This window comes from Perna viridis, chromosome 8 (genome assembly GCF_037379345.1).
Source record: "Perna viridis isolate PV_CMFRI_1.1 ecotype Kerala chromosome 8, ASM3737934v1, whole genome shotgun sequence".
Classification (NCBI taxonomy): domain Eukaryota; kingdom Metazoa; phylum Mollusca; class Bivalvia; order Mytilida; family Mytilidae; genus Perna; species Perna viridis.
The window spans coordinates 47,852,312-47,865,958 of NC_142452.1; the positions used below are offsets into that span (position 1 = coordinate 47,852,312).

Consider the following 13,647-nt stretch of genomic DNA (forward strand, 5'->3'; position numbering starts at 1 on the left):
AATTTTTAACATTGCCATCATCGTTATGATGACGTGAATTTTATTACTTTTGTTGTTGTGGCCTTTCAGAGCCTTCTGTTGAAAGCCTCTTGGTGATCTAAGAAAGTATTTACTATATTGTAATTAAGTTATACGCCAGTGCATTTGTTACGCTTCACCATATTTATCCGTGTGTTTTTTTTTCTATAGAAATTATGAAATACAGATTTTTCTATCATTTTTATTATTTTGTTTTTATTCAATTGCAATATTTTGCACTTTTTCTCTTGTGATTTTTGTTTGCATAATCATTTTTAAGCTAAAAGGATTTCTTGTTTAACAGCAAAACGTCACCAATAGTTTGAGACTTTTATTTTATAAAAAATAATTCCATTTACTGTATTAAGCAGGAAAAATATATGGCAACTAAACCTTAGGCAAGTAAATGCATTTTGCAAAGCCCCTATGCAAAAATTCTCTTTGATATTAATTAATTTCTTGCGAATAATACATGATTTCTGAAACTTGCTTAGGTAAATATTTCAATAAATTTCTTTTCAGTAAAACGTAATAAAAATGAAGAAAATGAAGAAATTGAATGCTCTAAGTTTGATATTGAAAGTGGATTTAAAACCCCATGGTTATGATAAAAAAAAGTTGTCAATTTTTTTCAGACAAGCAACCACAAGTTTTATACCTTTTATAAATTTATTTAAACTGTTGGACGGCAAAGTTCAGAGTCGTGAAAAGTGAAGAAAATAATTCTGGACAAAACTAACTGAATTATTAGTTTAATAATAATTTCAATTTTAAAATAAGAGAATCATGGACTACTGTATTACCTGTATGTACTTGGAGGTTAACAGTTGAAATCGGCTCTTTTGTTCATTTAGTATGAGTTTGTCTGCGTTATGTCATTTAAGTCTAGTTTACAAAGAACATCACTCTTGGTTTCAATGGTTTTACGAGAACAAACGAAACTCAACTTTGTGTTTCTTTTAGATGATGGTGATTGCTTCGATGTAATTAACATCCCGGATGCAGTAGCACCTATTGATATAGGTCATGATGACACTGTGGACATTATTACTGGAGACACAAGTTGTGAAAAAATTTGCATGGATGACCCAGAATGTGCAGCTTTTCAATCAGAAATATCCACAACTAAATGTTACAAACATTTTTATGGAAGTAATTTGGGCCTTAAAAATGGACGACCACCAACTCAAGTATACATGAAAAGTATGTGTCATAAATAAATAAAAAAATCGTAGAAACTACTGCAGAGTTTTCATTCACGACATTAATACTAACTAGTATTTCGCATGGCATTAATGATGCATATTGGTTGAATCTTGTAAATTAACAAAAGTATGAAAAAAGGATTGCATGATATTTTACCGTTATCAACAAAACAGATCTTCAATTTCTTGTCTAAAATCTTTGGCATTAGGTTTTATTGAAACGTTTAATCTATGATATTTTCTCCCATACTATATATGTCCATTTTAAATATTCATCAAATCCTGCTAATGGTTAAACAAGGGTTTTCATGACATGTTTTACGTTTTTTTTTCTATAAATTTGGTCAATTTTCGTCTACTATGATAGCTTCACTTCATACATTTTTGGGGCTTTTACAGCTTGCTTTATGGTATGGGTTTTGCCCATCATTGAAGACCATATTGTGTCTTTTAAAGTCTATAAAAGTTTAATTTTTCGTTGCTTGGCTTTTTGCGAATGCAAAACCCAGAGAAATTATTTTTATTTCTTATTTGGAATCAGTTACAGACCACATAACAAGTCATAGTTTTTCAATTTGGTGTTGCGCTTGAGATAAAATTAATTTAGACTGTATATGAAATTAGCACTTTGCAAGATTGATTTTTCGTGATTTTGTTCGATTTTATTGACTTTCAAGGGATATCAATGTAGGATTTCTCAAAATAATATCTGAATTTAAAAAAGAAGACTGTTACGTAAAAATATAGCATATGTAGATTTTAAAAAAAACCGTTTCTTGGTGGGTTTTTCTTCACCATCAATCACTGCAATATCGACAGTTTCTCAATTTTTTTATGGACTGTTATTCAATTATCGTTATATTGTTCGAAATCTTTTCATACATGATTAGATCAATTCTTTCGAATAGGTTAAGTAGATTTCTTGGATTTATCACGTGTTAATGACATTTGCTTACTATATCTAGTGCATTAGAATCCGAAACTTCACTTATAAGAGTACAGTCACATAAGCGTGTTAATCTAACACGATTTTTCGGCATAAGGTCAATATTTGTCAATTTACTGTTATAGTTACCACACACATTTACAAACATTGCTTATGTATAAAACGGCATATTAAAAATGGCTGCCTTTAATCACAATATTCATCATTGTCCATTTATGTTTGGCAGATTTATTCATCCGGAGTGATACACCTTTAACTATTGCACCAGTGATATCCGACTACTATTGTCCTGAGCCTTCGTCCTCAAGTGTTGTCCTCTCATCCACAGTATACAGTAGTGACATACCATCGACATCACCCTCTGCAATGACTGTGTATCATTTTTCTTCAAATAACATTGAATCATCGACGGTGGTGGAGTCGTCAAGTGGCATTTTACCCACAACTGGTAATTAATTGAGGTTTCTGTAAACCTTTATTGTCACTAATTTCCTAGTTTTCACATGATAATTTCCCTTGTTATTCAAGAAAGAGTAATCAAGGGAGCCAAGGTTCAAGCGGTAATCAAAAGAATGTAATCCAGGGACAAAGACCAGACATGGAAAACAGACATACACAACAAAGAACAAAAAGTAACTAAAACCATATACACAAAACAACAAAAGCAAATGGGCAAATCGAACTCCACAACAAACTGGGAGCATGGACCAGGTGCACCGGTAGGGTAAGCGTCCTCTAAGAAAAGTGTGAATTAGTCTACAATCAAAATACGAAAACTACTTATATAAACCTTTGACGCCTTCATCTTAAAATCTGTAAAATTATCTTTCTAAACCGCTCTTTGCATGATTTTATTAGGTCGCTGTTACAATTTAAGCGGTTGATTAGTCTGAGACAGTCTCCCGCCTTGTGCATATAAATGTAACAACATTTTTCAAAATGTTTGATATTAAAAAAAATAGATGGGTATATGCGTATATAGAATACAAATATTTGTAATAGGAACTGTAATGTCAAATATATATTTTACAATGTACTGGTTATTTCACCAAAGAATGAATAGAACATTACTGAAAACTAAAACTAAGTTTGCCTTAAAAAATTAAGTATGTTCAATAATATTAGGTGTAGTTGTTTTATGGAGTCTGAAAGATGAAGGAAGTAGACTTATGTTAAGGGCATGACTCTTGCGTATCATTGGTACGTGTGTTTAAACCATTTTAGATGAATTTCAACTAAGCATATAAGTAACTTAAATTGATTTTATTCTGCTTCAAATGAATGTTTGGCATGCTAGGATGAAACTGAATATGATACACACATGTAGATGATTTACAGAGTTATGCTTCTTATCATAGGTCTAACTCCTAAAGGTGGATAAAAATTTACACAATTCGGAATATTGAATCATCTTATTTGGTGTTCCATACTTATTGTGTAAATATACAGAGTAAGATTTCTTCTCATTCTTTACAGTTCAGTTTATTAGATTTTTTAGATATACAAACATATTTTTCAAAGATTTAAAGACCTTTCAATATGTTCAGGTTTTTGCAGGGAAGCTGTACAATCGTTTTTTTTTGCGAGGCGATCCGGAATTTGACTCTAATAAAATTGCATTTAGGTCAAATAATAACACAAGAAGCATTCCAAAATGCATTTGATTTATTGCTAAGTTTTCAGTTGGAAAATTCGCCATTTAAGTTACATTCTCTCAGCGACATATCACTTTCGGACGATAAATTTGTATTTTCATCATTCTTCACCCCGCTAATCAATGGCGAATGTTATTCGGATTAGGTGTTATATAGTTCAAGCTTTCCTTTGCAATATTATACAGTACCTGAACCGATCCTCGCAACAAAAATTGCGATCTGTCATCGATCAACGATCAGTTTCCGATCAGACATCGATCCGTCAAACCGATCCATTAAATCGGTGATCGCATCACGTGACCACAGAGCGGTCATTGTATTCCGTTGTTTCGTTTGTGAATATTTACACATATTTACATAATGATATTTTTTTTATTTTCCATTTGTATTATTTTTAACAAAATACAATTTGTATATTTAATATTTTTAATTTAAGGGAAATTCAATATAGATGTATATTTGATTCGTTCCAATGGAAACTCATTTTACATAACAAAACTGCGATCAGATTAGTCACCATTCATCGGTCATCGATCCGTCATATAGTTTCCCGGATCGGTTCAAGGACTGTACTTTACAAGGGATAGCACTCACCAATATAAATGCAATGTATTATATTAGATAGCACAACTCAAGCTGTGGCTAAGCCACACCGAGAGCAACCAGCTCGACAGAATATGCACGTGCAAGTTACCTGGTTGCAGAATTATGAGAACAATTATTATATAAAAACTACTACTACGGGTAGTTGTAATGTCCGAATAAATTGAAGCTCTGGATATAAACACATTATTCGCAGAAATCATCTCGTGAGTTTAGATAAGCGGGAATATGTTGAAAAACTCAATGACATGATCAAAGAGATAAGTTATCAGTGTATCCAACTGCAGAAACATGATAATATTAAAAACACCTACGAATTACGCTTATGTAAAAATATAACGATATAAGTTCTGATCCACTCACTCTAGAATAAAAACTCTTTCGAAAAGTGACGTTTTTAAAAAAAATATATATACAAATATGTGTTCCATTTAAGGTTGGAAGGTAATAGAATTCTATAGAACATATCCCACTTCTTGCGTTCTCTATATAAATATATACACTTAACAACCAGTCATTTTTGCTCAAACACCCTTTTATAGGTACATCAAAAATACAAAAAGGGCAATAAGGATGAACTTACACTATTTCGAAAGAAAAATATGGAGTTATCTTCCTTTGTCTTAAAATTATTTTGGTTGTTAAACCAGAGGTTAAATTCAGGTCAAATTATTTTGATTTAACCTTTTTACAGTATCAAGTTCAGGCTTAGTGACAACTAGTGACGTGGATGCTGGTTCAACCTCCTCCTCCTGTTACTGCCCTTGTACGCTTTCGCTAGCAAGTAGTACTATCACAACCGAAGAACTTCAGGCAAAGATTGAACAAATGCAGACAGAACTGACTGTGAACAGGAAGGAAACATCGTCGTATAAAAGAAAACTAACTAGCGCACCTGACGATCGCGTTTCAGCCAAGAGCATCGGATACGTTGGTGTAGTAATATTAACAGTCGTAACGGGACTTCTTGTTTGCATAGATTTACCGACAATTATGAAAGACTCCTTAGCATTTTTCAAGAGATGTCATAGTTACTGTTGTAAAAAGTGATACTTTACCGGAAGTCGTCATGCTGAACTTTTTTTTTATAAAATCATCTTTTGTCAATACTAAAAACGAAATTTTCCGAAATAGACGTAACTCGAAATAAGTTTATCGAACTATTATTATAACAACTGCAAGGAAGACATATATGGAATGTATCAACTAATGTGGCATTGATTTAACGTGACGATCGGTGACATCAAATGAATTTATATGAAAGTGGAGTGAGTTATGTTGATATGAAATGTTTACTGTTCTTTTTTGGTGCAAGTTTTTATTATTATTTACAAGAACAAACCTATCAGAATAAAATATTGTTTTAAACGTTGTTAAGATCAGGTATTATACATAATGGTAGGCAAGGTATATGTGTCTTTTGTACGAACGACGCTTGACGTGAAACAAGAAGCTTGATCACGCAACTCGACTTATAAAATGGCAGCTGTATGTTGTTGGTTGTGTGGAAGACGGTCAAGAAACAATTTTTCTCAGCAACTATAAATTACAGCCACTATATATGTTATACGCAACTTTAGTATGGGGTAACATATTGTGGGGTGCAGTTGCAGGTCTGTCGCGCGTCTACGGCCTGTTACCGGTGCATTTTGCGGAAACCGGTCATTTCTGTATTTAAATCTTTTTTTATTTTGTTATTATTTAATGAAATTTGATTTTTTTGATGATTTGAAAAGGAAGTATATCACAAAAGATAAAACTCAAGTCACCAGGGGATTTTCAGAGATGTATACTGTACGGATCTAGTTATGAAATTGTACACATCACAAATAGTTTCAATGTGTCGCCTAGACGAATCAAAATGATATGCTTTAATATTACGTTCATATTTATGAAATAAAAATATACTAATCTGCTATATAAAAGTATAATGCCAATAGACAAACCTGAGATGATGTAGAAAACTAACTGAAACAAGCCAAATTCCTATGGTCACAGTGATGATAACGGGGGCAAATTTTAGAAAATCTCCTTTTACCATTTGAGTAAATAGGCTTTTGTCAAGTTTTTGCTTTAAATAGCAACATTTAATAAATTTTCAAAAATGTTTAGGAAGAGAGGCGACAAAATCATATGTGTAATTTTTATGTTTGAAATGTTTCCCTACCCATGATTTCTTTTTATTCAAAACACAAACTTCTTTTTGTTTTGTTCATAAAATCGGTATGTTTAAATGAAAATCAAAGTACAAGCAGTCCTTATAGTTATAGTTATAGTCTAAAAAGAAAAAAAAATGTTTAAGCTGCTCAATTGAAATGTAATTGGAATTGATGTAATATTTTACAGGAAAGGGAGTTAAGTTACCTCAAATTTTCTTTCTTGAAATATGAAATAATGTCCAATAAGTGTCATGTACATACAATTCTAGGCAATTGTATTTACCAGATTCTGTATTCATTGTTGTGAAACATTGCCAACATTAAGACTCAATTATCTCGAAATCAATATGGTAAGATTTGAACGAGCTGCAGTTGTCGCACTTTGTATTTCTACTATATTACACTATGTAATTGACTGAAAGTATCCGCTCCGGAATATTCAATTCAGCCGAATATGTATCCGAATTTAGGATGTCCTTTGTTATGACATATAATGTGTACTCAATTGTTCAATGGTAGACGAAGTCGGCATAGTTCATGTGATGTTTAAAAATAAATGATCGGTAGGTGTAATCAAGGGAACCAATATTCTAGTGGATACCAAACGAATGCTATCCAGGTACTAAGACCAAACATGAAAGAGTAATCAAGGGAACCAAGATTCTAGCGAAAATCAAAAGAATGTATAATCCAGTGACAAATACCAGACATGGAAAACAGACACACAAAAAAAAAACAAAGAACATAGAATAACCAAAATAATAATGCGATGTTACGGCAAGCTCTAGCATAACGTATGATATGAAAACTCCATACGCAGGTGCTGAAGAGATGTTACCACAGGTGAGTGGACAATTCAGAATGAAAAGTCATCATGTTTATCGTAAAATTTGGTCAGTAGTTTTCACCTACCATCGATCTTTAAGTGTAGGTCAAGATATGTATTTATCCTGAAGTATCTGTGACGTATGTACTTTTTTACTTGTTATATAGGAAAAAAGTGCGGGAAAATTTTCCCGCTATTTTTCCATGGTACATTTCAACTAATTTGACCTATCAATATCAAATGAAGGTAAATTTTACTAACACTTTTTGATGGATATCTCTGGAATTATAAGGTCTAAATACTTGGATAATGCAATGATTTTTTTAATATGCCACACCTTATATATATATAAAATATGTAAAAAATATGTAAAATTTTCCTTCAGGGTCTGGCCAAGTGGTCTAGGGCGCTGGACTTAGTGCAGACGGTGTTGCCATAGATGTCACAGCGGTACGAGTTCGAGTCCCGCGGAGGGAACGACCAAACATTTGCTTTGCAAATTTGACAGTTCTAACATCGTTGGGAATTTTTCAGACCCTTCTATAAGTTTACGTTAACTTCCCTGTATCAATTTGATCCGGTGGAGCAGTGTAGCGAATAAAGTCGTCACATTCTGAGACGTTGTATATATATATATATATATATATATATTGCCTGATTCTTAGACAGAGAAATAATTAAATCCACATTACGGTAGTCAAAATACATAAAAAGTATAGCGATTGAAGCACTGAGAGCCGTTTGACAGGAATCCCTCTTTGGTATTTTGTATACCCTAAAGAAAACAATGGTACAAAATTAAAAAATTTGGTACCTTCTTCACTAAAAATTGAAAGTTTATAACTTTTGAAATGTGTATCTTTGATAAAATATTTAAATATAGAAGCGTCAAAGAGTAATCAAGGGAACCAAGGTTACAGCGGTAATCAAAAGAATGTAATCCAGGGACAAAGACCAGACATGGAAAACAGACATACACAACAAAGAACATAAAGTAACTAAAATCATACATACAAAGTAACAAAAGCTAATGAGCAACTCGGACTCCACTAAAAACTAGGAGCAAGGACCAGGTGCACCGGTAGGGTAAGCGTCCACTGCTTTTCTAGAAACACCCGCCGAGTTGCTCATAAAAAGTCAAGTCCGGGGTAGACAAACGAGGAAAGGAAAACTATGACCCGTTGAATAAATCAGTTTTCATGGTGCAGATGGATACACCATAACGATCCACGAGTTCATGATGACGACCATAAAACTTCTGTAATGATGACTTCAATCTTGTACAACATAACCCTGTTCCAGAAGCCTATTTGTCAGAGTTCTAGCGCGATACAAAAAGTCTGCGTAGTTTTGGCAAGCTCTGGCATAACGTATGAGTTGTGATATGAACACTCCATACGGAGGAGCCGAAGGAATGTTGCCACAGATGAAAGGAAAGTTGACAATTCTGAATGAAAAGTCATCACTTTTGTCGTAAAGTTTGGTCAATAGTTTTCCTTTACCATCGATTTTTAAGTGTAGGTCAAGATATGAGGCTGACTTCACAGTGTCTGTAGTATCTTTTATCTCAAGTTGTTTTGGATAGATGCGATGTATCAAATTCCCGAAATTAAGATTGTTTATAAAGATAACACGTCATCTATATAGCGGAAACTGAGATATGCCATATAAACCAACTATATACCTAGGGTTCTTTAGAATTTCTGACTGATAGATTACACACCCTATAACGTATAAACCACAAAGTTAGACATGTACAACAGACAGGGACAGTACACATAGCATACAATTCGCATACAAAGGTAGATAACTCTGAATGTCTCTTGTTACTTAAAAGAAAATATAAATCATTCTGTATAGTCAGTTCAATTGAAATTAACTATTTATCTCTAACTATATCAGACTAGTATTAAATGTACAATATAAACATTTCATATCATTGATCAATTCATAGGTAACTCACATAGACAATTACAATTAAATCTCAGGACGATCAAAAACCGGAGATGATACAAACAAAAGACACAAGTTAACGAACATAAACAAATTGAACTTAGCATATAATGGAACAGACCTTAACTGACTTCCTCTAAGTAAGTCTTTATTCTCTAAATGGACAAACTAAATTCATATGAATATCATTGACCAGAACATAACATAATAATTCGGGTTGAAGACCACCTTCAAAATTAAAACAATATAGATATAAATATTTGATTTCTGTCATCAACTGAGTAAAACAAGGTCCAACCATTGGAGTGAAATGCCTTATCAAAAAAGTGATGAAAGATTTCTACTCAATGTATAGTTTGGTTATGGAATCACTTGATGGAAACAATAAAACAAAATTAACAAAATCAAAATCAAAAAAAAATATACCATTTTTATTTGGTTTACATGTAGGTCAAGGACAGGAGTAAAATATTGAGAAGTTAATTTTAGTTTCAACGCCGCTATTAAATGCAGTTAACGTTTGATAAAAGCAACATCTTTCTATTACAAAAATAAAACAAACTACAATATGAACCTGATTCAAATGATGAGGGTTACAACAAAATTACCGAACACTAATTCGTTTCATAATTAAGTCAAGTCCAAAATTAATCTGGCAAAATAGAAATTACATTACCGGAGCACTGGTAATGCAATGGTCCTGACTTACTAAAGACATTTCAAACAGAATGATGGGTTATGTATTAGTTTTACAGCGCCTTAAACCACCTCTTCCATTAGGTCGTGAATATACCAGTGGTGATTAAAAAGCATTTGCTTGCTATTGTAATAATCGGTAAATCAGCGGTCATGTCAGCACAAAGAACAATTTACAAAAATCAATCATTACTCACTGTTTAAGAAGAAAGTGAGTATTTCATAAACTAAGGATTTTCTTACTTAAAAAGAATTAGGTAAGAGGACTTTTAAGACGCATTTTTTCTTACTCCTAATTCAGTAGTCTGTTACGGAGTCATTTAGGGCGTTCAATGAAATAAGAGTAGTTAGTACTTGCTCTAGCGTAGCGAATCAATTGTGAAATATAAGCACCATATGCAGGAGATGAAGGTATATTGCTGCACAGGTTAGGAAAATTATGATATAAAATTAGTTGTCTCTTTTATCACCAATCTAAGATGTAAGTCCCCTGTATCTCAAGCCCTGGTGGATATATTGAAGGTAACCATTTACCAAAAGAAGTGTTGTTGATGAACAATACATCATCAATATATAAGAAAGATTTAGCATCTTTTATTTATTTTTATTCCTTATGAAGAACTCCAGTCTCGTATGAATATAAAAACGAATCGGTAAAGAGAGGAACACAGTTTGTGCCCATTGGAGTGCCAACTTATTGTTGAAAAAAAGCTCCTCAAAATGTTACAAATATGTTATCAACGAGGAAATCAGGCATATAACAAACCTGCTTTTCTGTGTAGCACACATTGCCCTTCTGCGATGTTTTAGAAATATATATGGATTTGTAACCAAGAACAATATAATTTTTGAAACAGAAACGATTTGTGAATGAGTCCTTTCAAACGAGATATCAATTTATCATGTGGTAACGATGTGTAAAGAGTTGAGAAGTCAAAAGTTTGGACAGAACTAATTATCGAAAAGCTGCGGGATTTTAGGTTTTTGCAGTAGCTCTTTAGAATTTTTAAGTATCAACATATGATTAATGCTACTATGAGATAAGGTGGTATTGCAAAAACCTTGCTGTCAATCCTTCACTGCGGACAATATCTTTGTAAGATGAATTGACACCTTCATCGTGGAGCAAGATGGAGATCCTGCTATATACCTTTCTTTGTATGGATTCTTAGGAAGTTTATGAAGTTAGGTAAGATTGAACTCATCACTACAGAAGTTTTATGGTCGTCATCATGAACTCGTGGATCGTTATGGTGTATCCATCTGCACCATGAAAACTGATTTATTCAACGGGTCATAGTTTTCCTTTCCTCGTTTGTCTACCCCGGACTTGACTTTTTATGAGCAACTCGGCGGGTGTTTCTAGAAAAGCATAGGACGCTTACCCTACCGGTGCACCTGGTCCATGCTCCCAGTTTTTAGAGGAGTCCGAGTTGCTGATTTGTTTTGATTTTTTGTTTATTTTATTTATTTTTTATTTATTTATTTTTTGTTTTGGTTTTTTTGCGTTTTGTTTTGTTCTACTGCATTTTTAAAGGGTTTCATGCATTATACTCTAGGACAATTTATTTATAGAAGTCATTTCAGGGTACTATTTAATATTCGGTTGCCTTGCCGATAAATTTGTATCCCAATACTTTTTAATGTTCATAAGACCAAATAATGTAAACCTTTGAACTTCTTTTGTCTTGCTGATTATTTTTTTATAATGCTTTTGTGCGTTTGTAGTATTCAAATATTAATCTTTATGCGTTTAAATCAAAAGTCATTATGCTCTAATCATTAAATTTAATAAAACCAATTGAAAGGATAGAATGACATTTAATTATGTCGGAAATATAGCACATGTTCCGTTAAAAAAATTTAGGCATCAATAATGGGATAATGCACGTACATCAAAATCAAAATACACGGCCTAAATGTGATATCATGAAACAAAGACGATCTCAGTGCAGATTGTAGTAAACAGAGCAAAATACAATTATTTATAAGTTCTTTTCAGGAAGAGAAAACAGAAAAAAAGAAATAACAGGAGTTTGCTCTAAATTTATGTCGATGGCAATATACATAAAAGACCTAAATTTTAACACATGTAACAATATATATATATAAGTCTAAAGGATTGTACAACGATACCGATAAAGATGTTAACACACTATAATAAAGTATATAATGGGCACAATTTTCAGTCAACAAATGACCTTCTTCAGTGCCTTAAATAAACTGAGTGTGTATGAAAGTAAATGGTCTGTGAACACATTTCACTACCTAATCAGGTTAATACCTGTGACGTATAAAAATTTTTTACCGACAGTTACAAAGATCTTGAACATTGTGCTATAGACACATGTTGTGTGTAGGTCTTGAATACTGAACTATAAAAATAAAAATATTTACAAATACTGTTATAAGAAACTACACAAATTAGGAAGAACTTAATGTTTTTTGTTAATTCCGTGTGGGTGTAAAACACGGAATTCTTTTATCCAAAGTCCCTCCCGCTTAACTCTCTGTAGATCGCTGTAGATCGTGTTTTGTTCCACGATGAAGATTTTCGTTTTGTTGAAATCATCGAGGCAGTGGTTAGGTAATCTGAAGTGTTGACTGACTGGGAGTAAAGGCTTTTTTGTTAGGTCACTCCTGTGTCCGTTCAAGCGCTTGTAAAAAGGCTGTTTAGATTCACCAACATATTGAAGGCCACAAATGGGACAGTGGAGCAAATATGTTACATTAGCACTCTTGCAGTGCACGTTGCAAAATATTTTGTAGCGCTTCCCCGTGACTGTGCTGGTGAATGATGACGAGTGGTGCATTTGGTTGCAACATTTACACCTTTTGTCACCACAGGAGCGACTCTCGCCTGGAGTCAAGTTGGGCTTAGATATTTCCGCCCTCACAAGTTGACTACGCAAACTGTCTGGCTGTCTGAAAGCAATCATAGATGGTTCGGGAAAGACTTTGGATAATGTTGAGTTTCTCTCGACAGAGGCCCAGTGCTCACGAATGGTGTTGTGGCTGTTTTTAAGGCAGGGGTGGCATGTTAGAACACAAGGGGTTCTTTTACATTTTTTCTTTGCCTTGTATTGTAACAGACTACTTCTTGGGATATTGTGAATTTTTTGGAACCCTTCTTTGATGGTCTTGTATCTATATCCCCTTCTTCTTAAATTGTTCTTCAGTTGACCTAGACGTTTCTTTAAGGATTCGTCATTTGAACAAATGCGTCTTAGCCTAAGAGCTTGACTGAATGGTATACTCTTAGTCAGGTGAGATGGATGACAGCTCTTAGGCATAAGATATTGATGTGTGTCAGTTGGTTTTGAGTATAGGTCCGTGGAGAGCTCTCCCCCCTTCCCGATAAGGTGCTGGAGGTACCGAGGAACGAGATGCTAGTAGCAGATGTTTCGTGAGTGAACTTAATTGAAAGATGTTGATTGTTGGCACGGGCGATAAAATTGTTTAGTTCTTCTTCGTCATGTGTCCACTTTATATCCGCGTCGTCAATAAACCTATACCAGGACAGAGGCTTTTCTATAGAGAATTCAAGTAGTTCTTTTTCAAATTTTCCCATGAAAATGTTGGCATA

General features: G+C 33.5%; 1 protein-coding gene across 2 annotated transcripts in view; it reads left to right on the plus strand.

Annotated features, from left to right (window-relative positions):
* LOC148610791 (uncharacterized) overlaps positions 1-5,799 on the plus strand; it is a 44,660-nt gene extending 38,861 nt beyond the window's left edge. For both annotated transcript variants that reach the window (XM_088596151.1, XM_088596152.1), the window contains exons 5-7: positions 982-1,221; positions 2,396-2,617; positions 5,122-5,799. In XM_088596151.1, coding sequence (XP_088452277.1) covers positions 982-1,221; positions 2,396-2,617; positions 5,122-5,477 — 818 coding nt within the window. In that variant the 3' untranslated portion in view covers positions 5,478-5,799. The remainder of the gene's footprint in view (positions 1-981; positions 1,222-2,395; positions 2,618-5,121) is intronic.
* The last annotated feature ends 7,848 nt before the right edge of the window (positions 5,800-13,647 follow it).